Source organism: Pristis pectinata, chromosome 4, assembly GCF_009764475.1.
Source record: "Pristis pectinata isolate sPriPec2 chromosome 4, sPriPec2.1.pri, whole genome shotgun sequence".
Taxonomy (NCBI): Eukaryota; Metazoa; Chordata; class Chondrichthyes; order Rhinopristiformes; family Pristidae; genus Pristis; species Pristis pectinata.
The window spans coordinates 61,081,158-61,107,584 of NC_067408.1; the positions used below are offsets into that span (position 1 = coordinate 61,081,158).

At 45.9% G+C, this 26,427-nt stretch overlaps 1 protein-coding gene and 1 long non-coding RNA gene across 3 annotated transcripts in view; one reads left to right on the top strand and one right to left on the bottom strand.

Annotated features, from left to right (window-relative positions):
* The window catches only part of LOC127569104 (coagulation factor VII-like), a 33,174-nt gene extending 7,027 nt beyond the window's left edge, over positions 1-26,147 (bottom strand). The window contains exons 1-6 of one of the 2 annotated variants that reach the window (XM_052013455.1): positions 24,760-26,147; positions 24,286-24,379; positions 15,544-15,704; positions 12,739-12,763; positions 4,744-4,857; positions 208-348 (exon numbers count right to left, since the gene is read on the bottom strand). In XM_052013455.1, the coding sequence (XP_051869415.1) occupies positions 208-348; positions 4,744-4,857; positions 12,739-12,763; positions 15,544-15,704; positions 24,286-24,355 (511 nt within the window). In that variant the 5' untranslated portion in view covers positions 24,356-24,379; positions 24,760-26,147. Of the gene's footprint in view, positions 1-207; positions 349-4,743; positions 4,858-12,738; positions 12,764-15,543; positions 15,705-24,285 lie in introns of both variants that reach the window. The other variant, XM_052013454.1, reaches the window with a different exon arrangement.
* On the top strand, positions 3,261-20,915 carry LOC127569107 (uncharacterized). Its single transcript, XR_007956156.1, has 4 exons — positions 3,261-3,576; positions 4,761-4,863; positions 13,056-13,125; positions 20,750-20,915. It is a non-coding gene; the product is annotated as an uncharacterized LOC127569107 (long non-coding RNA).
* Positions 26,148-26,427: the final 280 nt, after the last annotated feature.

Genomic DNA, 26,427 nt, shown 5'->3' on the forward strand with positions numbered 1-26,427 from the left:
TTTTTGCATTGATTGTTAAAGGAATATTTTTCTGCATGTCTCCTTATTTGCCTTTCCTGCTGCCTTCAGCTCTCCATGGACCTACTCTGGACTCTGTCTGTTGTTCCTGATGTCTCAGAATGCTGCTATCAGCGCCCTTCAGCATGTGCTCTTTGTCACCCAATTTCTGTTACAAATTGCTTGTCAAATAAGGATAATATACATGACCTTTGCTAATACATGACACTCCATCTTCTGCAAGTCTGTAACCCTCTGTACAGCTGCATTCACGAGATGAATGAGCAACTTCACTGCAGAACTGCTCGCAATGTCCATTCTCAAAGATGCATTTAATCTTTTTGGTTTTTTCTAAAAGCAAGCAAAAGTAGGTCATTTTCAGGCAATGGGTACATAAAAGACTGCGGATTCTGGAATCTGGAACAAAAAACAAGCTACTGGAGGAACCCAGTGGGTCAGGCAGCATCTGTGGAGGGAAATGGACAGTCAATGCTTCAGGTCGAGGCCCTTCATTTGGACTACTCTCCTCCCCAACTTCCCACTAGTTAGTTCCCACTGTTGCCTTCCAGTTAAGCCCTCACTTGGCTTTCAGCCTAACCTGGGACTTACTGTAGCCCAGCTCCCAGTGCTGCTCTCACTTTGCAAGGACAGATCAGGGGTACCAAGGCTATGGGGATCAGGCAGGCACCTGGGCCTAAGGCTCAGATCACACCAGCTGCACTCTCAGTGAATGGTGGAGCAGATTGCAGGGTAACATGTCTGACTCTGCCCCCATTTCTTATGTTATTTCCTAAACTACACCCTAGCTAGTTCCCGTCCTTTTTCCGCTTGCCTCTCCACATCCCGTCCCACCCCCATCCTCTCGCCCTTCTCCTCACCTCACCCACCCTCCTCCTGCTCTCCCTGTGTAAATCCCTGATCCACACTGTTTCTGCTCTCACCAGCCTTTAGCCCCATTTATCTTCCAGACTTGATCCCTCTTGTCCAAAGCTAGGAGTTCAGCAAGTCCACTTACACAGAGTCATTAGTTGGTGGCCCTGTAGGTGCCAACTTCCAAGGGTGGTCCAGAGGCTTTCAAGATCCCTAACAAGGTGTTCATATGGACCTTGATCAGAAAGTTGCTCAGAGTTTTGTAAGACCCTTACAAGGTTTGAAATGTTAGTGATTGGAATATGACATTGTAAGACCTTTTAGACTGATACAAATAGAGATGGGAGATGTCTACACATAAACCAAGTCTAATATAAATGGGAACATACTTGCAAATTACCCATTGATGGTCAGTTGATGGTCATACATTGTTCTTATAGAGAAGGTGCCTATGAAATTCAGAGATGCCAAGGTTAGCAGTAACATTGAGGCCTCTGACATAATACATAGTAAAACTCCAATAATTCGGCATACTCTGGACTTTGATGGTGCTGGACTGGCAGAATTTCCAGACTATTGGATGTTACTCCTACTAATACCCCAACACACCTTTTTATTCTTTTTTAGATGATACACATAGTACGATACATTCTTCCGTAAATTGCATGGGATAAAAGGGAGTGTGGGAACAAGGCTCCGGTGAGCTTAAAAGGAGGGTGGGGAATGGAAGCCAGTGAGTTTAAGAGGAGGGTGGGAAACATCATCAGGCGATGCTGAACCTTCGGGATATCCAAACATTCAGAGAGCGAATTATCAGAGCTTTACTGGAGAATTGGAAATGCTGACCATTACCAAATGCGAATGGTGCATGGACAGGAGCACCTGTATTACAACTTCAAATCAGGTGTAGTTTATAGTTGCCTACTCTCTGGCCCAGTCCACACTGAATTAATATTAGGGAGGTAGTGGAGGACCCGGGGAGGCAGAGCTGTCCAAGGAATGAGGGATGTCAGTGCTGGGGAAAGAGTGGAGAAACTTGAGTTTATTCTCCTTGGGGTGCAAAAGGTTAAAACGAGATTTGAGAGGCGTTCAAGATTATGAAATGTCTTGACAGAGTAAACAGGCAGGAACTGTTTCTATTTGCAAGTGTCAGTGACCAGCGGTCAGACATTGGCAAGAGAACTGCGGTTGGTGCACGAGTATTTTTCAAGTGGGAGGATGGTATGATCTAGAATATTCTGCCTGAATCAGCAGAGGAAGATCCCACGTTATATTTACTTGCGACATGGAGGGAGGCCATTCAGTCTGCCCAATCCATACATCTCTCAGAGCAATCCCACCCCCCCCCCCACACTTATTTCCCCTGTAACATCTCTCACATGCACATTAATTCCCCGCAATTCTCTTTCCACCGACCCACACCAGGCATAATAACAAACCCACACATGCTTGGGATGTGGGAGGAAACCGGAGCACCTGGGGAAACCCACGCAGTCACAGGGAGAAGGTACAAACTCCACACAGATAGCATCTGAGGTCAGGATTGAAACTGGGTCTCTGGAACTGTGGGGCAGCAGCATTCCCGCTGCTTCACCATGCACCCAGCAGTAACTTTCAAAAGAAACCCTGGGAAAGAGAAATTGCAGAGCTATGGGGAAAGGCTGGAGAGGATTGGGCAGTGATCAACTATGGACCAAGTGGCTCGGCCAAGATGTAGAGTTCTATAATTTCACAAGTTTGTCATGTATTGTCTATAATCCTTCACAATCCTTAGGATAAATGAGCTCTGAAACTACTGATCTGATGCACTCCTGCTGTAATTCACTGGAAGGATGAAAACTCTCTTGGGAATGGGGTGATTCAGATCCTGAACTTTACTGCAAGCATGTGATAAGAATTGGGAGAAAGCAGCCTAAAGGGGAAATAAGTGGCAGAAGTAATGGGCTCTTGTTCAGAACAACAGAAGGGTTCACATGGAAAAAGGGGTAAGAAAGCATAGCATAGACAAAGGGGAAGGGCACATGAGATGTAATGTACTTGGATTTCCAGAAGGAATTTGATAAGATGCCACCTCAGTGGTTGATGTGGAAAATCAGAGCTCATGGTGTAGGAGTTAACATTTTAGTGCAGATTGAAGATAGGATGGTTAACAGTAAACAGAGAGTAAGCATACAGGAAGTCCCCAGGTTACTACTGGGTTCTGTTTCTGAGAATTGTTTGTAATCTGAACTGTTTGTTAATCAGAAATGAACAACAGGGTGTGGGAGAGGACCACAGAAACACCTGTGATGGGAGAGTGAGCGGGCACGGGAAGAGCGGCCGCCAGCCGGCCTCACTAACTCAGTGAGTGAGCGAGTGAGTCCGCTCAGCGCTCACAGCTCTGCTCGGCTCAACCCAGCCCCCGATTGTTACTTGGAGGGGGAGGGTTGGGGGGGGCGCGGTGGGGGGAAGACACGCAGATCCATTTGGCAGAAGATGCCTGCAGCTCCACATTAGCCAGCAAATCTGTCCCACCAGTGTCCCAAAGGGCCACTCGTGTGGACGGTGTGTCCATGTCAGGTGTTTGTAACCCAAGGAGGACTTGTAAATGGGCCTTTTTCTTTTTGACAGAATACAATGAGTGGTGTGCCACAATGTTTTACTATCTATATAAATGACTTGGATGAAGGCACCAAAGGTATGGCTGCTAAATCTGCTGATGACACAAAGGTAAGTAAGAAAGTTAGCTATGAAGGGAACATAAGGGAGATACAAAGGTACATAAATAGGTGAAGTGAGTGGGCAAAGGTCTGCTATATGGAGTACAATGTTGAGGTGAAATTTTTTCTCTCAGATGGTAGTAGAACTTTGGAACTCTCTTCCATAAAGCACAGAGGAAGCGGAATCTGATTATTTCTAAGGCAGAGGTAGATAGATTCTTGATAAGCTACGGGGTGAAAGATTTTGGGGTTAGGTGGGAATGCGGTTACAGTCAAATTAGTCATGATCTTATTGAATAGCAGACCAGACACAAGGGGCTGAATAGCCTCCTCCTGCCCCTAATTTGTATACTCTGGCTGGCTGCAGTGATCTCTGTGTAGGTTGTTGGGATTGAGTGGGATTTGGATGGAAATGAAACAGGGACCGATGAAAGGAGGGATGGATGAGTGAGGAAAGCATGAAGAGTGAACGAAGGGATGGATGGGTATAGAGAGGAAAGGTTTGTGAAGGATGGATGGAAGGTGTGATAAATGCAGGGAAGATGAAGCAGCAGAGAAATGGTGAGAGGAAGAAAGGGTGAGGTGTTGGTATGATCAAAGAAACTTTGACGTACTGTAGGACTCCCAATAGGCAGCAGGATTTAGAGGATCTTATGTAGGCAGATCACAGTGGGGAGTAAAAGCAATAGGGTTGTAGTAGTAGGGGATTTTAACTTATCCAATATTGACCAGAATTGCCTTTGTGCAAAGGGCTTAGATGGGGAAGAATTTGTAAAATGCAGTCAAGAGGGTTTTCTGAAGCAGTATGTAGAGAGTCTTACTGGGCAAGAGGGCTGTTCTTGAATTTATGGGAGAATGTTAGATGCACAGGAGGAATGGAGAGGGGAAAGGATGGATAGATGAAGAGACGAGGGAGAGAGAGCAGTAGATGAAGGAATGATGAACAGATGGCAGGGAAGATTAATATATTATTCTTTTATCGACAATCTGATCTGGATTCCGCAGCTTGCTTTTCATTTGGTTAAGTTCCTGAGATGAAGAACTCTGGCAGAGAGGAATACCCACATCTAGCTGAAGCTAAATACAGTGGATTTGAATTAGCACTAATTTTCAAAAGTGAAAGAAAGCTGGGTTTGTGTTTTTTTTTGACTGCTTCATCTAAAAATATTTATCTTACCTATTTCACAATTCCAGCCTTCGAAGTTCTCTGTACACCAGCACTGATAACCTTTCAGTTGGTCCTGGCACGTTCCTCCATTTTGGCATGGGTTTGATGCGCATTGATTGCCATCTGCAGGTGACAATTGTTAAAACAAGCCTCTAGTTTCAACAAAGTAACAAATTAATGCTATATAAAAATATTTGAAAAACAGATATTGGGACTACAGCTTTGAAATTTAATGATTAAAATCTAAGTAGTAAGAGAACACACATTATTTTTACATGTTCGCTGGGTCCTGTTTGGTGATTCCAGAATACAGAAACAGTCTCTGCTGGGTTGACTGGGACGTAGCTTCTGCTGATGTTTTGCTCCCGCTGACAATTCTTCGCTTCCATCATCAGACCTATTTTACTTACTCCACGGCTGCGGTTTGACTCCCTCACAGCTCCATGGAAGTTTCGATCCTGACCTCGGGTGTTGTCTGTGCGGAGTTTGGTAATTGGTAATTGATTGTCACATGTACTGAGATACAGTGAAAAGCTTTTGTTTGCATGCCACACAGACAGATCAATCCATACATAAGTGCATTGAGGTCGTACAAAAGGATAAAAGAAACAGAAAGCAGAATACAGTGTTACAGTTATAGAGAAAGTGCAGTGCAGGTAAACAAATAAAGTGCAAGGGCCATGACGAGGTAGATTGGGAGATCAAGAGTTCATCTTTTAGTGCATGAGAGCTCCGTTCAAGAGTCTGGTGACAGTGAGATAGACACTGCCCTTGAGCCTGGTGGTTCGTGCTCTCAAGCTTTTGTATCTTCTACCCAGTGCGAAGGGGGAGAAGAAAGAATGACCAGGGTGAGTGGGGTCTTTGATTATGCTGGCTGCTTTCCCGAAACAGCAGGAAGTGTAGACAGAGTCAGTGGAGGGGATGCTGGTTTGAATGATGGGCTGGGCTGTGTTCACAACTTTCTGCAATCTCTCCCTGTGAACAGGTGGGTTTCCTCCAGGTGCTCTGGTTTCCTCCCACATCACAAAGGGTTGGTAGGTTAACTGGCCATTATAAGTTTCCCTTAGTATGTAGGTGAGTTGTAGAATAGATTAAAGAGTCACAAGGACATACAGCACAGAAACAGGCCTTTCAGCCCATTATGTCTATACTGTCCATATACCCATTGACCAGCACTTAGTCTGCAGCCTGCTATGCCGGGGGGGGGGGGGGGGTGGCGGGGTGCGTAGGGGCATTGATGGGAATGTGGAGAGGATGAAATAGGATTAATCTAACTGAGTGTTGACGGTCTAGGGAGATTTGACGGGTTGAAGGTACTGTTTCTGTGCTGTATGTCTTCATTGCTGAGCTCGTTAATCAGCAGCCTCCCAGCAACCATCCCGACTAAAGTCATTTTTCCCATGGACTCCACGCTCCACTTCTGCCTTCATACCTTCTCCCTCACCATTTTCTGCATGGGTTCTTCAGTTTGCCTCCCTCCCTGTCTGCTTCTCACCCCCTCCTCAAGTTCCCCAGTCTCCCCCGTTCCCAGTCCCTGGGCTCCTCTCCCATAGCTCCTCTTCCTCTGCTTGGCCACCAGATTCATTGGTGGGACTTGCTGGTGTCCAGGATCTCCAAGCCTGATATGGAATTTAAAGAGCCATGGTTTAGAGGTTCTGCTTTTCCAGAGAGTTGCAGATTTGAACGCTGCTCCAGAGAATGTAGCCTGGCGTCATTGTAGTCAGTGCTACTCTGAGCATGAGATGGTAAAGTCCTCCTTGTCCTCTCAGGTGGATGTAACAGTTGCTTCCCAGGGGTTTACTCCACTGTCCCAGGTCTTCAGCCAACGGGTTGGGCCATAAACAGACTTGATTGCACAGATCACCTACATTAGATAGTTCTCAGTTGCCTGTGGTCTCTTTGGAATGCCCTGAAGTTGTAAATATAAGTCTTTATTTGTTGCTTCTCATTCCTGATCCATGGTCCAGTTCTCCTCACTCACTTCCTGCAAACTTCCCCAGTACCCTGCTGCCCCTCTGCTATCTGGTGTTTGCATTTTGACTGTTGCATTGACCTTTGCCCATTGCCCTTTGCTCATTATCATTTCCTTCCCAAGGATTCCTCTCTCCACTTTCACTTCCAGCCCCTTTCCAACCTTGCAACTTCCCAGCCCCCATCTAGCAGATACCTTGCTTTCCCTTATAATCCCTGCTCCAACCCCAGGGCATCACTTCTCCTCTGCCTTCCCTTCTCCATTTACTTTGGGCTTTGATTAAGCCAGGTTTACCCCTCCACCTCTCTGACTGTCCCAGCACCACATCTGTTGCTGTCTCTGCTTCCCACTCTCCATTCTTGCTGAAGTCCTGATCCGTCATCCTCCTCTGCCACTTGTTCAGGATCACCATCCAACTCAGTCTTCTCCCGGACACTCAGCAGAGTGCGTGCTTAAGATGGCATTGGAAACCTGGCTTTGTTTGAGATCTGGTTCATTATAGAGTCAGAGACATCGCAATATGGAAGGAGGCCATTTGGCCCATTGAGTCTGTGCCAACTCTTTGTAGAGCAATCCCACTCTTCCCTCAGATCCCAGAAAACTACTTTAACTTCAAATATGTATCCAGTTTTGAAAGCCACAAATGAATCTGCAATGCATTCCAGATCAGAACTGCTTGCTGCATAAAAACATTTCTCTCGATCACCCTCAATCTGTGCTCATGATTCCTGACCCTGATAGAAGCAGTTTCTCCTATTCAACCATCTCAAGCCATCAACGTTTTGTACACCACCCTGTCAACTCTTTCTGACTTCTCTGCCACATGGGGCTTCTCCAATCTAAAGTGGCAACTTCGCTCCTGGAAGCACTTGGGTACAACTTATCAGCATCCTCTCCTGGATGCATGAATTTCAGAAGCAGATGCCAAGAGTTACTGGCACCGACTTGGATCTGGAAATTGTGTTGCCATTGGAGATTGGCAGAGAATAAAGGAAATGTGATTTCTGAGTTGATGAGGAGGTAGGTTATCCAGGCTGCATAGAAGGTTAGAGCTCTTCCTTGTCTGTGGTGTCACAACCGGTGTAAACCTGCTACTATGAACACAAAATACTAGTCTACAAGTAGAGCAGCTGATTAAGGAAAGCTAACAGAATGTTATTGTTTATTGCTTGTAGAACTGAATGTAAAAATAAGGAGGTTATGCTTCGGTCTTTGGCAAGACCATAGTTGGAGTACAGTGTACACTTTTGGCCCCCTTACTTGAGGAAAGATATTAATGCACTGGAAGTAATTCAGAGAAGGTTTGCAAGGCTTAGACCCGGAATGGGTGGGTTGTCATTAAGAGTTTACGTCACTTCATTGAACCACACAAGACCCTAAATGGTGTTGACGGGGTGGATGTTGTGAGGACATTTCCTCTTGTGGGAGAATCAAGAACTAGTGGTCACTGTTTAAAAATAAACAGCCTCCCTTTTAAGACAAAAGAAATTTCTCTCAGAGTTATGAGTCTTTGAAACTCTCTAAAAAGGGCAGTGGAAGGAGAATATTTATATGACAGAGGTAGATAAAAACTTGATAAGCAAGTAGACAGGAATGCAGAACCGAGATTATAGTCAAATCAGTCACAATGTTATTGAATGACGAAGCAGGCTCAATGGAGACCAAGTGGTCTGCTCCTGCTCCTCATTCATGTGGTTACACATTTGCTTGTATGACAGCAGCCTAATTCACAGTGGAGCTGTACTGTGGAGTGGACTTCACTCTAGCACACCAACAACATGGCTCCTTGGTTTGCACCATTTCAGCGCTAGCCTAGAAATATACTTCCTGCCCTTCATCATTGTCGGGTCTACGTCCTGGAACTCCCTCCTCTTCAAGAACATGGCTCACCCCCACCCCTCAGGGGAAATTAGGGATGGGCAATAAATGCTGGCCTGGCCACCAATGCCCAGACCACACAAAAAAAATACATAACATTCTGCCCACACCGATGTAAATCAGAGTAGGAGGCTGCCTTTGCAACGTGGTGGCGCATTGTGAAAATCAAAAAACTGCAGTAGGTGGAAATCCAAAATATAAACAGAAAATGCTGGAAACACTCAGCAGATCAGGCAGCGTCTGTGGAGAGAGAAACAGATGTCAGATGATAATTCTTGGAACTGAAATGTTAACTGTTTCTCTTTCCACAGATGCTGCCTGACCTGCTCAGTGTTTCCAGCATTTTATTACAGGAGCACATTGCACTGCTTTGTTGCTTTTTTTGATATTAGGCAGCACACTCTGCTGAAATTGAGAGACCTAACTGGGCAGCTTCAGAACTGGCTGCAGGCTGCTCAGACCACAGCATGTGGCACAACTATAGCAGGGAGCAACTTGTCCGGGATTTGGTTGATGAGATACCATTCACTGAATGCCTGGTGGTTCTCCCTTACTAGAAGTGTTGGTACGGCCAGGATCGACCACTTAAGCTGGGTGAGGACCTCTGGGAATGGAGGCAAAGGCTCACCCATTAATGGTGAGCCTACTTCCAGAGTGTCATCTGAGACCCCATTTTCTATCTGGACCCCTGTATATTCCCAAACCCAGGTCTTTCAAAGCTGTCACCACTGAATAAGACACACTGCGCAGGAAGACCTTCAGCTACACTCTCCCACCAGAACTCTTCTCTCCATCGAGGCCAAGCTCACTTTGTCACGGGACATTTCCAGGCAGCCCCAGCTGGTCTCTGCCAACCTCACTGCAGCATCAGAGAGGTCACTCAGGCACTGCACTCATGAACAACTCTTGACAGTGTTGAGCAGGTAGTATCTCAGGCACTGGGATGTGCTGCATTGCTGGCTTCCCACAGGAGCAGTGGGCCTCTGACTCAATCATCTGCCCTCAAGAGCTTCCTTTAATAACTGGGACCCTCTTCCTCAATGGAAAGGATTTCTGCTCCCTCAATGTGCGAGCTGTTATGGATTATGAGAAGAGTTTCTTCACGGCAAACTCCATGTTTGCTGGCAGCACACTTGACTCCATCAACCTGAGGGAGTCAGCACTGCTGGACAATTGCAGCAGCCAGCCTACGGCCCCCCACCCCATCGCAATGGGATGGAACCAGGGATACAAGGACTACTCTCCATGGCTTCTCACACCTTTTCAGGAACCACACTGACACAACCAGAGCCATGCAATTACCAGAATCATAGTAGAAAACAATGATATTCTAATGCCAGCATCAATCTGGTAGATGTGGAGACTCACCATTTCTACATCAGAGCCAAACAAAGGAAGACAAGTGTACAGACCTGGAGTCTGGGGGACGTGAGGATTGGCAGGAGCAAGAGGAGCAGGATGAAGAAGGCTACCAGAGGGATGACCTCAATTTGCATACACTGTTTCACCTCCCAGCTGGGGAGAGGAAGCAGGCATCGACTGCATGAACCCCCTAACAGAGAGGTGATTTCAAAAAGAGCCTGTAAAATCAAATTCACCCACGCAAACCAGACCACTTTCTTCCTACCCTAATCCTAACACCCACCGAATACACCAAACATCAACTGGACAGCCCAGGGGATACATGGTGTGGAATTCACTCTCACTGATTATAACAGTGAATTTTACTTACTTTAAAGGCTCCAATTACTTTAGTGGCTTGGTACAATATCCCTGCCTTGTACAATATGGAGTTTAACCCAGATAAATGTGAGGTGCTGCACCTTGGTGGGACTAATGTCGAGAGGCAATACATTCTAAAGGGCAAGACTCTCAACAGTGTTGAAGAGCAGAAAGACCTTGGGGTGCAAATTCATGGCTCATTGAAAGTGGCTACACAGGTAGATGTGGTGGTAAAGAAGGCTTATGGAATGCTTGCTTTAATTAATCAAGGTATTGAGTACAGGAGTCAAGAAGTTATGATGCATCTCTATAGGTCTCTGGTTAGGCCGCATTTAGAGTACTGCGTGCAGTTCTGGTCACCTCACTACAGGAAGGATGTCAAAGCTTTAGAGAGGGTGCAGAGGTGGTTTACTAGGATGCTGCCTGGATTGGAGGGCATGTGCTATCAGGAGAGGCTGGACAAACTTGGGCTCTTTTCTCTGGAGCAGCGGAGGCTGAGGGGTGATCTGTTGGAAGTGTATAAAATTATGAGGGGCATAGATAGGGTGGACAAGCAATACCTTTTTCCCTTTATTGAGCGATCCAATACCAGAGGGCATACATTTAAGGTGAGAGGGGGTAGGTTCAGAACAGACTCAGGGCACTTCTTTTTTACTCAGAGAGTGGTGGATGCCTTGAATGCATTGCCTGATAGGGTGGTAGAGACAAATTCATTGGGGGCATTTAAGAGGGGCTTGGATGGGCACATCAGAGGAAAACGGAGGGATATGACGTTTCTGCAGGTAGGAGGGATTAGCTATGTCAGCATAACATTGTGGGCCAAAGGGCCTGTTTTGTGCTGTGCTGTTCTATGTTTTATGTTCTAATATCTCTGCCTTCCTTGATGAGTGGCACCTTGCGTGAAGAACTAAGATCTCTGCATGATCTGCAAACACTGTAAGGATCTTTTTCTTTGTACACTTTATTCTATATGCGCTCTGCAGGTGTATACAGTGAAGTGCAGATCAACTTGGCGTACACCTTGTCAGATCGTGAAAGTCCCATCAACATTATTATATTGCATGAGAAGGGGGTGACTGACAGACCCTTTTTGTGGTGAGCATGGCAGACTACTGGCTCCACTGGTGCACAGAACCTTCCTCCATTACCAGGACTTGCATGGAGTGAATTAGGAGCTCCTCTCCTCTCCTCTCCAGCCTCTCACTTTCCTCTATGCCAGCCAAGGAGTGTGTTGCTGCTCTCCTTGCCAACTGTGGCAAGTTGTTCCACGTCAAGTGTGCCTTAAAAATGAAAAAATGAAATGCTGGGTATCTGAAATAAAAGTGGAAAATGCTGGAAACACTCAGCTGATCAGGCAGTATCTGTGAAGATAGAGACACAGTTAACGTTTCAGGTTGATGATCTTTCAGGGTAGTACGGTGACATAGCTGATAGAGCCGCTGCCTCACAGCGCCAGTGACCCAGATTTGGTCCTGAGCTCGAGTGCTGTCTGTGTGAAGTTTGCACGTTCTCCCTATGACCGTGTGGGTTTCCCCTCGGTGCTCCAGTATTTTCTCACATCTGAGAAACTTGCAGGTGTCTAGGTAAATTGGCTGCTGTAAATTACCTTGACTGTGTAGGCGAGTGGTAGAAACTGGGGGGAGTTGAAGGGAATGTGAGGAAAAATAAAATAGAATTGGTGTCCATGGGCAGAAGAAAATCAAAAGTGGAGCACCTGCTGTTTCAGGCCACAGGTGAGACCCCGAGCTTCCTGTTGCCTGTTGCTTTAATTTCCGCATCCCACTCTGACCTCTCTGTCTCTGGCCTCCTGCGCTGTTACAATGAGGTCCAATGCAAGGTTGAGGAACAACACCTTATCTTCAGTATGGACGTATTGCACCTGCCTGGAACCTATGCAGAATTCTCCACCTTCAGGTACTTTTTGGTCTGTATCAAAGCATTTCTGACTGTCATCATCCTGGCTCAGGTTTTTTATTTTATTTTTATAATCTGGCCTGCTGGACATGTCCCACAGCCTCGCTACTTACAACACATCAACAGACAAAGAAGTTACTGTCCTGGTAATTGCCCATTAACAGATTTGGTGTCATCGTATCAGAGATATCCCCTTTGTTCTACCACCCCTTCCTCCACCTCCCTGACTGAAAACTAACTAGTTTTCCCTGTTTCCCAGTTTTGATGAAGAAACGTTAACTACGTATCTCCAGAGATGCTGCATGACCTGCTGAATGTTTTCAGCACTTTCAGTATAAGTGGGTGCCTGGTGGTTGTCACAGACTCAGTGGGCCAAAGTGCCTGTTCCATTGCTGTTTGACGCCACTACAAAGACTTGAAAGGCCATCACAAGTGCGAGTTTAGGACAGAAATTGACAAATCCATTTCACTCTGCTGATAACCCATCCACCAATTCGAGAAATGTTGTTAAAACATACCTGTGTAGATGGTCCAGAACTCTTCCTGGAAAGAAGAGAAGAAAATGGTTTGTGTAGATCCCCTGAAAACAACCCCAACACAAAGTACAAATAACAGATGAAGAGAAGTCTAAACCAAGTCCCAAAAATGGGCAGCTTTGGGTCCTGACAGAGGTTACATTGCAAAAATCTGTGATGGCAATCAAACTTACCCCGAAAGGACTGTTTCAACAAAGAGGGGCTGAGGTGTTGGTGGCCAGTCCACTCAGGGATGCAGACTGGGGATTTAAATATTATTACTGCTTTTAAGTTAAAAGTTGTTCTATCCTCAACCACAGGTGACTGGACATTCAGGACCAGGACAAGCCAGCAGCTGGGACCAGAGGCCACAAAATCTCATCTGATGAGGTAAGCACCTTTACAACATGGCTTGTTAGAGCAAGAGCATCCAGTAAGTCTGCAAGCCCCCTGCTCTCCTACAGCACGTCTATCAGAACGTCTATTCAACACGAGACTGCCTCCCACTCCAACATCACTATCTGCCCCTCTGCCAACACCTTCCCACCCACCACCACCAATCTCCAACCCTGCCTGGAACCTCTAACACAATTGGGACCCAACACCATTCATAATTGGAAGACCACACTCCTGCCATTAGGGAGTCTCACTTGGAAATGATGGCCTTCACTTTCCTTGCCACCCCTCTGCCGCCATGACCACTGTCATCAACCCCTCCCGCAACCCCATTTCTCCATCCGCCGGCACCCGACTGCCCCATCTCTCTTTCCTCCCTCGGCTCTTGTCAGCTGTGCCCCTGAGATCAAGGCAGTGGTGGCCCACTCCTCACCCGTGGAGGCAGTGGAGGGTGTGGCATCAGCACTGGAGAGGGTCCAGAGGAGATTTACAGGAATGGTGATGCAAGAAACTGCAGGTGCTGGAATCTGCAGCAACAAACATGATGCTGGAGCAACTCAGCAGGTCAGGCAGCACCTGTGGAGGAAAATGGTAACGTTGACTGTGGGAGGCTGTGGGAAAATGGGAGGCTGTTCCCACTGGTGGAGGAGTTGAGGGCTAGAGGTTATAAACTAAAGAGGAGGGGATTAACACTGACACAAGGAGAATCTTTTCTTTGAGTGTGTTGTTGTAACCTGGAATGTACTGCCTCCCTCACACCTGCAGGCAGTACATTCCAGGTTACAACAACACACTCAAAGGAAAGATTCTCCTTGTGGCTATGAGGGAACTGGAAATGTTGGGAAAACATTTGCAAGTCTCTGGGGAAGGGGCTGGAGGTAGAGCTCATGGGTTGCTCTAGCAGAAAGCTGGTGTGGACAATGGGCTGAATGGCCTTCCTTTCTGTAAATATTCTTTGATTCTATCAATTCACTTGCCATTGAGTCTCATCACATGATTGACAAACAGCTTTTGGGTTGCTTGGAGTGAGACAGTGTGAGGGGTTTTCCCACCCTCCCCGGGCACTCAACAGCATCTTCTCATCTTCTGACACAGATTTAGTCTTTTTTGGGATAAGAATGTAAGATCGAAGAGCAGGAGTGGACCATCCGGCCCTTGGGACATGCTCCGCTATTCATCAAGATCAGAGCTGAACTTTGACCTCAGTGCCATTTTCCTGCACTTTCCCACCATTTCCCTCCATCCTCCCAAGGAAGGGAGGAAGGGGTTAGATAGTCTTAGATGTGGTTTGAAAGGCGGCACAACATGGTGGGCCGAAGGGCCTGTATTGTGCTGTATTGTTCTATGTTTCTATGGTTCCCAATGTCCAGAAACCTACTGATCTCGGTTTTGAATGAACTCAGTAACTCCACAGTCTCCAGGATAGAGAATTCTAAAATCTGAGTGAAGAAATTTTCCTCACTCCAGTGTCTAATGGGCGACCACTGATTCTGAGACGGTTACCCCTCGTCCTCGATCCCACAGTTAGTGGAAACATCTGCCCTGCTGTGAAATATATAAGTTTCACTGAAATCTCTTCTCTCTCCAATGCCATTAGAATCTAGGGGAAGCTGATGGGAATTACTACAGGGATGGGATTGCTTTGTGTGTTGGCAGAGCCTCAGTGGGGCAAATGGCCTCCTTTCTATGCCATAAGGAAATATGGGAAGTAAAATTGGAGGGGACGCATGGGGAAGAAGGGAGTGAGACAGAGTTTCCAATAGAACAGGAAGTCCGAATATTGAACATACCTCAGGGCAAGAGCAACTGGAGAGAGAATTGGATGTGAGGGAGTGAAGGTGTTCAGGTACACACTGGGTGTGAGGGAGGGAAGGGGTTCAGGTACACATTGGGTGTGAGGGAAGGGGTTCAGGTACACACTGGGTGTGGGGGAAAGGGTTCAGGTACACTGGGTGTTGGGGAGAGAAGGGGTTCAGGTACACACTGGGTGTGGGGGAGAGAAGGGGTTCAGGTACACACTGGGTGTGAGGGAGGGAAGGGGTTCAGATTGTAGAGATGTGTAGTGCAGAGAAGTGATTCAGACTGGAGAATGATTTACGAGTTAAAAAATAACTGAGAGAATAAGAAAGAGATCAAAGTAAAGATCAGGGCTGATGGAGGGTTCTGACTGGATGGGATTCTGGGAGTAATAGGGCTGTGATCAGGGACAGCTTGATGAGATATTTTGCCCACCTCTCCCCAGTTATCATCTAAAAAATGTTACATCATGGTAGCTCACAGATATACCTGGTGGTTTTGCATGCATTCTTCAAATAATTTTAATAAGACACCGGCATGTGTCTCTCCAAGACAGACACATTTCTACCCCTGTGCATGCCCTACCCCCAGTGAGATTCTTCATACATATCTTACAGTTCTTGATTCATTTTCAAACACTTCTCTCGCTTCTTCACGTGTGCACTGTTCCTCGAAACACTCTCGCTCAACTGAACCTTTTTTCAGCTCTTCAAATGGCGTGTTAGATCGTCGGCCTCTGTGCAATAGACTTTTGGCCTCACCCTCCTGCAGGAAGACTGGTGTGACAGATTGCAATGGGCATATCACCAGAAATTCAACTTCAACAGACCACAGTCACCCATTTCACCCAACATTGCTTTTTAGATATTCCCATGTGCTCAACGCTGAGATTGATAAACCAATGTGTTTGATTGTTAGCATGTCATAGTTACTATTTTAATGCATTGTTTCTTTTGTCAGCACTCAGTTTACTAATTCAATAAGGTGGGTGAGATGAGGACGACACCCCTTCAGTTTGGGCTAGGGTTTGATCCAAGGTCTACTTAACATTAATCGATTAAATATCCCAGTGTCTTGAAACGGGGTAATCAATATTTCATGCAGTTAATGAGAGAACAGTAAAACAACTCCTGTCCAAAAACATACTCACTCTTTGAAGGTACCAACAATCTGCTGGAGGAACTCAGCGGGTTGCGCAGCATCTGTGGGAGGAAAGGAATTATCAACGTTTCAGGTTGAATCCCTGTATCAGGACTATTACTTTCCCCCCAACAGATGCTGCTCGACCTGCTGAGTTCCTCCAGCAGAATGTTTGTTGCTCCAGATTCCACTATCTTCTCTCTCTCATGTCTCCACTCTTTGAAGGTGTCTCCTAAGTTGCAGCATACATCAGTATTGAAGAGCCAACCACCAAACCTTTGCTCTGTGTTAAATGGTACGACATTATGCCAGTATGGCTACGTCTCCTTCAGCTACCCAACCATTCACTTCTGCTGGTCATATAGAGTCACAGAGTCCTACAGCACAGAAGCAGGCCCTTCAGCCCATCATGTCCATGCTACCCATCAAATACCCACCTATACTAATCCCATTTACCAGCACTTGAATCATAGCCTTCTGTGCTTTGGTGATTCATCTGTTCCACTGGATTCTTCGTAAATGCTTTGAGAATCCCTGCCTCCACCATCCCCTCAGGCAGTGTGTTCCAGATTCCAATCACCCTCAGATTAAAAAATTCTTCATGATCCCCTCTAAACCTCTTGTTCTTACATTAAGCCTATGCTCTCCAATTTTAGACACCTCTGCTTGGCGGAAAGGTTTTGTTCCATCTACCCTTTCTATGCCTCTCAGAATTTTGGATACCTTTATAAGGAGCCCCGTCGGCCTCCTCCATTCCAGGGAAAACAAATCCAGCCCATCCAGACTTTCCTCATAACTGATGAACTCCAGGCAACATCCTGGTGAATCTCCTCTGCACCTTCTCCAGTGTAGTCATATCCTTCCTATGGTGTGGCCACCAGAAATGCACACAGTACTCGAGCTGTGGTCTAGCCAGTTATCTATGCCCCAGCTAATGAAGCCAAGAATCCCAAATGCCTTCTTCACCACATTGTCCCTTGTCCCTTCCCCAATTCATCCACATACACTGATGTCACTGCATCAGTGTTTATTTTGCTAAATACACATCTCAGACACTAACCCATCCTCTCTTGGAAGAGAATTTGTTGCCCAATCCTGGCAAATAGCAGAGTTAAATGATCATGATTCTGATCTGATGTCCTCACCAATAAGGCATCAGGTACCAAATGGGTTCATGTAGCATAGGTGCCACTCTTGAGCTCTAAGGGCAGCCAGAGCACTCAATAAACAGAGGGAACTATCTAAATGACAACCATATACACTCCTCACTTACTGCTACCACAGCTCACACTCCATGCCTCACATGCTACACCCCATCAGTTTCCTGTCCTTTCTATGTATGTTATAATCTCTCAGCTCTGTCTTTTATTAAACCATGTTTCATTCATCCTTTCTACATCTAGCTCTTCACCAAAAATTATTGGCTCCCTCTGGGTTTGTTGCAGACTTTAATGTTTGGATATACACATCCAAGTAATTTCTAGATATTGGAAAGACCAGTAGTCACAATCATGGTGGGGTCAGCCAATTAAACAGGCTCCCTTGTTCTTTCCCCCACAGTCCTGTAATTTTGTCTGCAGATATACGTATATCTACACAACAACCCTTTGAAATTCACTTGTTAATCTGCTTCCTGCGCACTCCATGGAAAAAGCTTCCAGATCACAACTCATGGTGGAAATATGGCTTCCTTATGGATAACTGAGACACTGTGGCATAGTGGTGCAGCAGTTAGTGCCTTTGCCTCACAGCTCCAGGGTCCCACTTTCAATTCTGACCTCTGGTGTTATGTGAAGTTGCATGTTCTCCCTGTAACCATGTTCCTATGGAATGAACTGCCAGAGGAAGTGGATCAGGCAGGTACAATAACAACATTTGAAAGGCACTTGGACAGGTACAGGATAGGAAAGGTTTAGAGAGACATGGGCCAAACGCAGGCAAATGGGACTAGCTTAGATGGGCATCTTGATCAGCATGGATGATTCGATCCTAAGGGCCTGTTTCCCTGCTGTATGACTCCACAGGTCTATGATGTAGGTTTCCTCCAGGTGCTCTGGTTTCCTCCCGAAGACCAAAGATGTGTGGTTGCTACGTTAATTGGCCACTGTAAATTGTCTCTAATGTGTTGGTGAATGGTAGAATCTGGGAGAGTTGATGGGAATGTGGGGAGAATAAAATGGGATTAGTGTAAAAATGGTACTTGATAGTCTTTGCGGGCTTATTGGGCTGAAGGTCTTGCTTCCGTAGTGTATGACTCCATGAATTATTTCTGTCTTTCTTGGCAATACCTGTAAACTATATACAGGTCGTCCCTGGGTTATGAGCATCCTCCTTAGGTAGAGCCAATACATACGAACGAGTGTTTGGGAAACTGGTGGGATGGATTTGCCAGCTACTGAAGGCATCTTCTGCCCTGTGGGAACTCAATTCTTGGCCGCATTTCCGGTCTGTGGACTGTTTGGGCTACGAGTGGTTCTCAGGAGCGGAAACCTGCCATAACCTGGGGAGGTTCTGTACACTTCTTTCTTTATTCAGTACATGAGGCACCACTAGCAAGACCAGTGTTTATTGCCCATCCCTAATTGTCCCCAGAGAAGCTGGTGGTGGCCCACTTTCCCAAAGTGTGCATGAGAGTGCGAGGGTTAAGGAATGGTGATACTCCGGGACGTTTGGTACCTGTTGCCTGCTGTTCTCGGTAGAGGAAGTCAAGTGTGAGGGAAGTACTGTGGAAGAAGGGAATGAATGATTCAGGAGCTGAATATGGTGGCAATCAAGTGTCCTGGATGCTGTTGAGATGCTTCATTGGAATCTAGACAAATGAAGAATAGTCCATCCAATGCTTGAATTGTCCCTTGTCATGTTAGAATGGTGTCTGGAGGTGAGCCACACTGCAGGATATCCTGCCTTTGACCTGTTCTTGTAGAATCACCATCCATGTAGTTACTCTGACTGCTAACCTGCTTGTTGGTGGAAACAGTTTCTCTCTGTGTCAAAACCACACGCAATTTTGAATTCCTTTCATCAACCTCTGTTAAATGTTTGCTGCTAAAGAATCAACCCTAGTTCCTTCAATTCCTCCACACATTTTAAACCCCTCTGCTGGCTGCATTCCAGGAAATCTATCTGTCAGCCCCACTTGTCTCCTTAAAGTGTGGTGCCAGAGTTGAAGACCATACTCTAGCTGAAGATCAGGCCGTGTTTAGCACAATGTCCTTGTTTTTGTGCAGTCTTCTTCTATTAATGAAGTCAAGGATCCCATATTCCTTTCTAACACTTTTAATGTACTATCAGCTTCAAAAACTGCTGCACATACTCCACAGGTCCCCCTTCTCCAGCATCCTCTGGAAATTCTACAAGTTATGTTAATCCTATGCATTAAACCTTTGTGGGATATGTCTGTCCGTAAACCCCTGATGTCTGTGACTACATCCATAGAACATAAAACAGTACAACACATGAACAGGCCCTTTGGCCCATGATGTCTGTGCCGACCATGCCAATTTTAACTAATCCCATTTGCCTGCACATGGTCTCTATACCTCCATTCCCTGCCTGTTTATCTGCCTACCTTAATGCCTTTTAAACATACTATCATATCTGATTTCACCGCCACACCTGTCAGCATGTTTCAAGCGCCTACCACTTTGTGTAAAAAAACTTGCCCCATAACTCTCCTTTAGACTTTCCCCTCTCTCACCTTAAAGTTATGCCCTCCAGTATTTGACATCTTTACCACAGGAAAAAGAACCTGACTATCTACTCTATCTATGCCCCTTATAATTTTATATACTTTCTGTCAGGTTGCCCCTCAAGCCTTTGATGCTCCAGATAAAACAATCCAAGTTTGTCCAACCTCTCTACTTCCCTGCAAGGACATATTTTGAAAATATACGCAGGTTGCTAATTACTGTTCCAACAGGCCCAAAAGGCCTAATTACTGTTCCAGGGACACCACTCTACATCTCTTCACAGCTCTGAAACAGAAAACAGCATTGTCCTTTCTTCCCTTTGCCAGATGTGGAAATGAGGAGCAATCTCATTGAAAGCTACTGATACAGATAGGCCTGGATAGAGTGGACATGGAGAGGACATTTCCATTAGTAGGAGAGTCTAGGATCTGAGATGTCAGCCTCAGAATGAAGGGATGTTCCTTTAGAACTGAGATGAGGAGAAATTTCTTCAGCCAGAGGGTGGTGAATCTGTGAAATTCGTTGCCACAGAGGGCTGTGGAGCCCAAGTCATTGGGTGTATTTAAGGCAGAGATTGATAGGTTCTTGACTGGTAAAAGGGTTAAGGGTTAAAGCCACACTAACCTTCATATACACTACTTCCTATTAAAAAAATAAACCCTTACAAACTAACATACATAAAATAATACTATGTAACTTTTTAAGATATGAAATCATACAATTAACTAATGATTTAACAATATATTACACAGTTATAAATCTAAATAAACACACATTTACGAAGTCTCTTCTCAACATTTCTGAATTATCCACTTCAGGGACTAATACAAGAACACAAGAAAACAGGAGCAGGAGTAGGCCACTCAGCCCCTCAAACCTGTCCCACCATTCAATATGATGATGACTGATCTATGCTGGCTTCAACTCCTCTTCTATGGCAGTTTCCCATAACCCTCAATTCTTTGATCTTTCAAATATTTATCAATCTCCAGGTTAAGTAAATCTAATGATCCGGCCTCCACCAACCACGGGAGCAGAGAATTCCAGGGATTCACCACCCTCGGAGAGAAGAAAGTTCTACATACTAAATATTTTCATATAAACTTTATATATAACTAATGGAAATCAAAAAAACTGCAGATGCTGCAAATCTGGAATAAAAACAGAAAACATTGGAAACACTCAGCAGGTCAGGCAGCATCTGCGGAAAGAGAAACAGAGTCGACATTTCAGTTTGAAGATGCTTCGTCAGAATCACATCTGACGAAGGGCCTTTGACCTGAAACATTAACTCTGTTTCTCTTTCCACAGTTGCTGCCTAACTTGCTGAGAATCCATATACACCTAACCCTCCATTCTGTGTTATAATTGTTACTTTAACTTAATTGTCTCTGCAGTTATACATGTACGCTATTACAAATCCAGCAACCCGGATTCAATTCCGGCCGCTGTCTGTAAGGAGTTTGTACGTTCTCCCCGTGTCTGCGTGGGCTTCCTCCGGGTGCTCTGGTTTCCTCCCACATTCCAAAGACGTACAGGTTAGGAAGCTATGGGCATGCTATGTTGGCGCTGGAAGCGTGGCGACACTTGTGGGCTGCCCCCAGAACACTCTAAGCAAAAAAGATGCATTTCACCGTGTGTTTCGACATACATGTGTCTAGTAAAGATATCTTAATTACATCTTTCTCCTAAACATCAACTGTTTACATCAAAATTAACACAGGAAAATGTAATTTATCAAATAGTATGGTAACTGCAATTTTATGTTGTATTTGGTGTAATATTAGATACCGTGAACTCAATTACAGCATCTAGTTTGATTGCTTCTTAAGGCTCCCCATTATTGTGCATTACCTCTCACTGCATCTTGCAACCTGACTCAGACTTCCTGTGGACAATGAACCTTCCCTCTTTCCTGCTGATGTTCTGAAGTCACAGATTTATCTCCTCCAACTCCCTCTCTGCACTGCTTCCGTGACTGTTTTCAGCCTCCCTTATCATACTAAGTACTTCAGTAAATCCATGTCTATGTCTGACACCTTCCAACAGATCTTCAGAACTTTGGAACCACTTCCAGATTGCAACATAGTCCTCTCTTAACACATCCAACTCAAACTGCAAGATGCTGTAACTCCATAAACGACAATAGTGTTGTGGACACTCAGTCATCAAATTCCACTTGCTTTGGAGCTGACACATTGTTCCGTGATCACCACACCTGCTCTCATGGGGAGAACTGCTGTGATCTCCTCCTGGGTAGTACCTTCTCTCACAGGTAGTGGTTGGGAGCTGTCGGACTAACGTTTTCTATGACTGCCTCATTGGTGTTGCAGCCACAACTCTGGCCTGCCAGCATCTCCGGGGGTCTCTACTTCTGGGAACCTGACCAGTGGTGTGTTTGGACAGGAAAAGTGCACCCCAACATTCAAGAGGATCTCCTCACTGCCCAATGGTCCCTCACACGCAATCCCTCAGTCCGGTGACTCAATCCAATCTCAGCCCCATGGGCCCATAACCACCATTGATAACTAGCTCTACCCATCACCACTGGTTCACTTCCCCATAACTCAGGGCCCAAATGTCCTCTCCTCCTCCTCAATGGAAAGGGGTGAGGTATTCTGATCCACCTCCCTGCCTACCACACACCCAGCATCAATGTGCTTATTATTGTTGCTCCCTCATTCAACAAGGTGACCTCATTGTCCTGTCTTCATCACCCTCCCTGGGTCTGAACTGAACTCTATTCAACTGTCCCGTTTCCATCGTTGGACTGTGCCAGGTGTGAGGTGCTCCACGGAGATTGTTCCCTCCCCTTGCCCCTTGAATCCCAGGCAGACTGGGACCTCTGTCTTTACTAGTAGTTGCTTTCTTCAGTGACTTGCGGCCCTGTTTAATATGCTCCACTCTCTGAAAATTACACTTCCAGGTCACCAAGGACACTCTGAGGCAGGGTGACTCCCACAGCATCCCTGGCAAGGCTTCCTGCCTTTGGCACCCACATGACTTCCAAAGTGCCCACCTTAGCATCCCTGGGACCCATTGAATTTCCCATTCTATCCACTTGTACTGCCTGCATGACCAAGTCATGCAGATAATCATGCCACCATTGCCATCTCTATGGGCTTCCTCCTTGCCCATACCTCCCAATCAGTTCTTTAGTGAAACCGCCTCACATCTTCCACTGAAGGCAATCCTTCACGTTGCCTGGTTAAGCCCAGCATGTCGACCAGTCTTGCCTGAATCCCATCAATTGCTATCTGCACACTAAACAATCCCAGGGCCCACTCTGAAAGATCCAGAAGTTGCTTTTGTTTCCCTGTGCCTAACCTGATCATGTATTTACAACCAATTCCTCCAGTCCGCAGTTACAGGTGCCAGACTTGTAGCTGTTGAAACTTTCTGATGGTACAGGTTCAAATGTGCCCTTTAGGCTTGCAGTGTGTCCTTTGTACATGGAGTGAGTGATCTACTCACCAACATTTCACTGGTGCCCACTCCCATCACCAGCTACAATCTCATCTTCCTTGCCCTGATTCTGTCCTGCCTCTTCTGGGACCTCGATGATATCGTTCACCCTCAGGAATATTTCCATATATCACATGAAGGACTGAGTCCACTCAGACCTCTCCACTCACCACGTCCACCACAGCCGCTGCCTGCCATCACCCAGGGAACCCTGCTGTGCATTGATTCGAACATCACAGTGGCACACCTAGTGGACTCGAGTTTGATCCTGACCTCAAGTCCTGTCTGTGTGGAGTTTGCATGTTCTCCATTTCACCCGATTGCTCCAGTTCCCTTCTACATCCCAAAGACGTGTGGGTTGGTAGGTTACTAACGCACTGTAAATTGCCCTTGATGTGGGTGGATGGTAGGAGTGTTGACAGATATGCAAATGGATTACAGGGACTGGGATTGCTCTGAGAGTCAGCAATGACTCAATGGGCCAAATGTCCTCCTATGTTGTAAGGAAAATGATCACTGCCCTGATTGTCCCCCAGGCAGCAACACTCCAGACTCAAAACTGTTGTAGCATCTGTGGCTCTCTGGTGCTGCTGCATACTCAGGTGAATAACACTGGCAAAGCTGGCAACAGAGCATCCTTCATTGGAGGCAGTGACACTGGTCTAACAGCAGTGTCTGTGACAACAATCCATCAAAGGTCATATCACATGGTATACCTAGCTCTAGGTACACACAATCAACTATACTATAAAGGGAAGCATTTTTCATTTGATTGAAACATTTCACTTTCAGAATAATTCTACACCTTTTGTACAAATGGAAAAACAGCCTTCATATTGACCCCCCATTCCCAATTGTCTTCTTTAGGCTTCCCATTTATAACAAAATAAATCAACTGCTTAGTCTTTCCCACTGTGAGTGAGACAGGTTAAAAAGCAAGCAGAAAATTCGTCAAATGCTACAGACTACTTGTTATGGCAACATGCGGAGCAAGGACTTGGCAAAGGGTTAACTATAATTGCCAGGCTCCTGCAGATCCCAGTGCTGCGAGTAATTAACATACCTGCAGAGTGTGTCAGACAGAACAGCTGGAGGACCCAAGAAACCAGCACACTGGTGTACAAAGAAGCCATGTTCAGGTTGATGATGACTGGTCTCTGTCAATCAGAGAACAAAAACAAACAGAAATCTTGTGGGCAAAGTACAGAGGAGAGGCTTTGCTCGAATGCACACTGACCTGAGAGCACATTTAACCCAAGTCAAGCCGACAAGGCAGCTCAGCCCTTTGGTAGTAATTTTCCTTGCTCAGTCCACTTTTGTCCGGTAGAGGAACCCACAGACTTTCTTGTCATAAAGATCGAGATTGACCATTCAGCTGCCTTTCTTGATATCCCTTTCCCTTGGGAACACAACCAATCAGCCCCCTCAGGCTCCCTATCCCGGCCTTGAATTTATGCCTTGCTCTACCACTTATCCTATAAGCCCTCTCTTATCTCATGTTGCTTCTGATCTCATTCCAATTAAATTATTGACTTACTTTCCTAGCTCCCAATGCTCAGATGTTACCCTTTCTTTCCAATACCACTTCTCCCTCTCTACTCTCTCCTTCCTCTTCACTGCCTGCTGTTGCCTCAGTCTTCTATCAGTGTGGTATCATTCCAATATTTATTAACCTTCTGTGACCTTTGACATGACTGAACACATCATCCTTCTCCCTACCCCTGCCACCACTGGCCAGCCCAGCCCAGACCCACCTTGAGCTGCCCAACCATATTTAGAACATCTCCATCAATTGCTTGACATCTTGTCTTCTCATCATTCCCTCTGGGATTCTCCCAAGGTACCATCCTCACCTTATTTCTCCCATCCACGTGCAGGATCACTGACGTGAGGTCACACAGATTTACATTTGACAGGGAGTCCTATCCTGGCAGGCAGCTTCACATCAGGTGTGAGGCACAAGTTCCTCCAGTTAATAAACATGAATACAGACGTCAGTTGGACCACTGTCCCCTAACCCTCCATCCTCCAACCCCACCATCTCCCACCCACTTTCCCCAAACACCACCCACTAACCTACTAGTCACAAACCCACTGTTCCCCAACCCCACCCATCACCCTCTAACCCACCATCTTCCAGCTACGGTCCCCAACCCACGATCACGCCACCCTATCCTCCAGCCCACCATTCCTCAACCTGTCAGTACAGCAGCAAGGATGTCCTGCTGCAGCTGTACAGGGCCTTGGTGAGACCCCATCTGTAGCTTTGTGTGGAGTTTGGATCTCCTTAGCCAGAGAAGGATGTTCTTACTGCAGGGGGAGTGAAATGAAGATTTATGCAACTTATTCCACGACAAATGTATGAGGAGAGATGGGGTCAGCTATACTCAATGGAATTTAGAAGCATCAGAGAGGATCTCATAGGGTAGATACAGGGAGGATGTTCTCAGTGGCTGGGCGTTCAGAAGCGGGGTCACAAGGTACCGGGTATGTGATTTAGATCTGAAAGAGAAGAAGCCTTCACCCTATGGAATTCTCCCCCACGGAAGGCAGTGGAGACCAAGTCATTGAATATATTCAAGGAGGTAGACATAATTTTTCATGCTGAAATAATGAAGGAATATGGGGAAGGTGGAAATGGTGCTGAAGTGAATGATCAGCCATGATCGTGTTGAATGGTGCAGCAGATCTGAAGGGCCGAATAGCCCACCCGTGCTTGCATTTTCTGTATTTCTACTACACGATTTAACATGCTATCAGCTCCCTGTTTTTAAAAAGATCATATGATTTCTGATGTTTTTTTAAATCACTCAATGTTGCTAATGTTATATTATGTCATCATATCATGATGTTAAAGATTATGCTATAATGGGAATTTAATAATGGAAAATAAGGAGATGGCAGATGAATTAAACAGGTATTTTACATCAGCCGTCACCACAGAGGCTACAAGTTAACATCACAGATCTCACTGTGAGTCGGGAATCGAAAGGGTGGGAGGAACTCGGGAAAACCACAAGCAGCAGGGATGTGGTGTGAAACAAATTGCTGGAGCTGTGGGTTGACAGGTTCTTGGGTCCTGGTGGACTTCATTCTCAGGTCTTATAAGTGGCTGATGAGATAGCTGATGCATTGGTTTTGAGTTTCCAAAATTCACCAAGATGCAGGGAAGGTTCCAGTAGATTGGAAAAGAGCAAAAGTAACT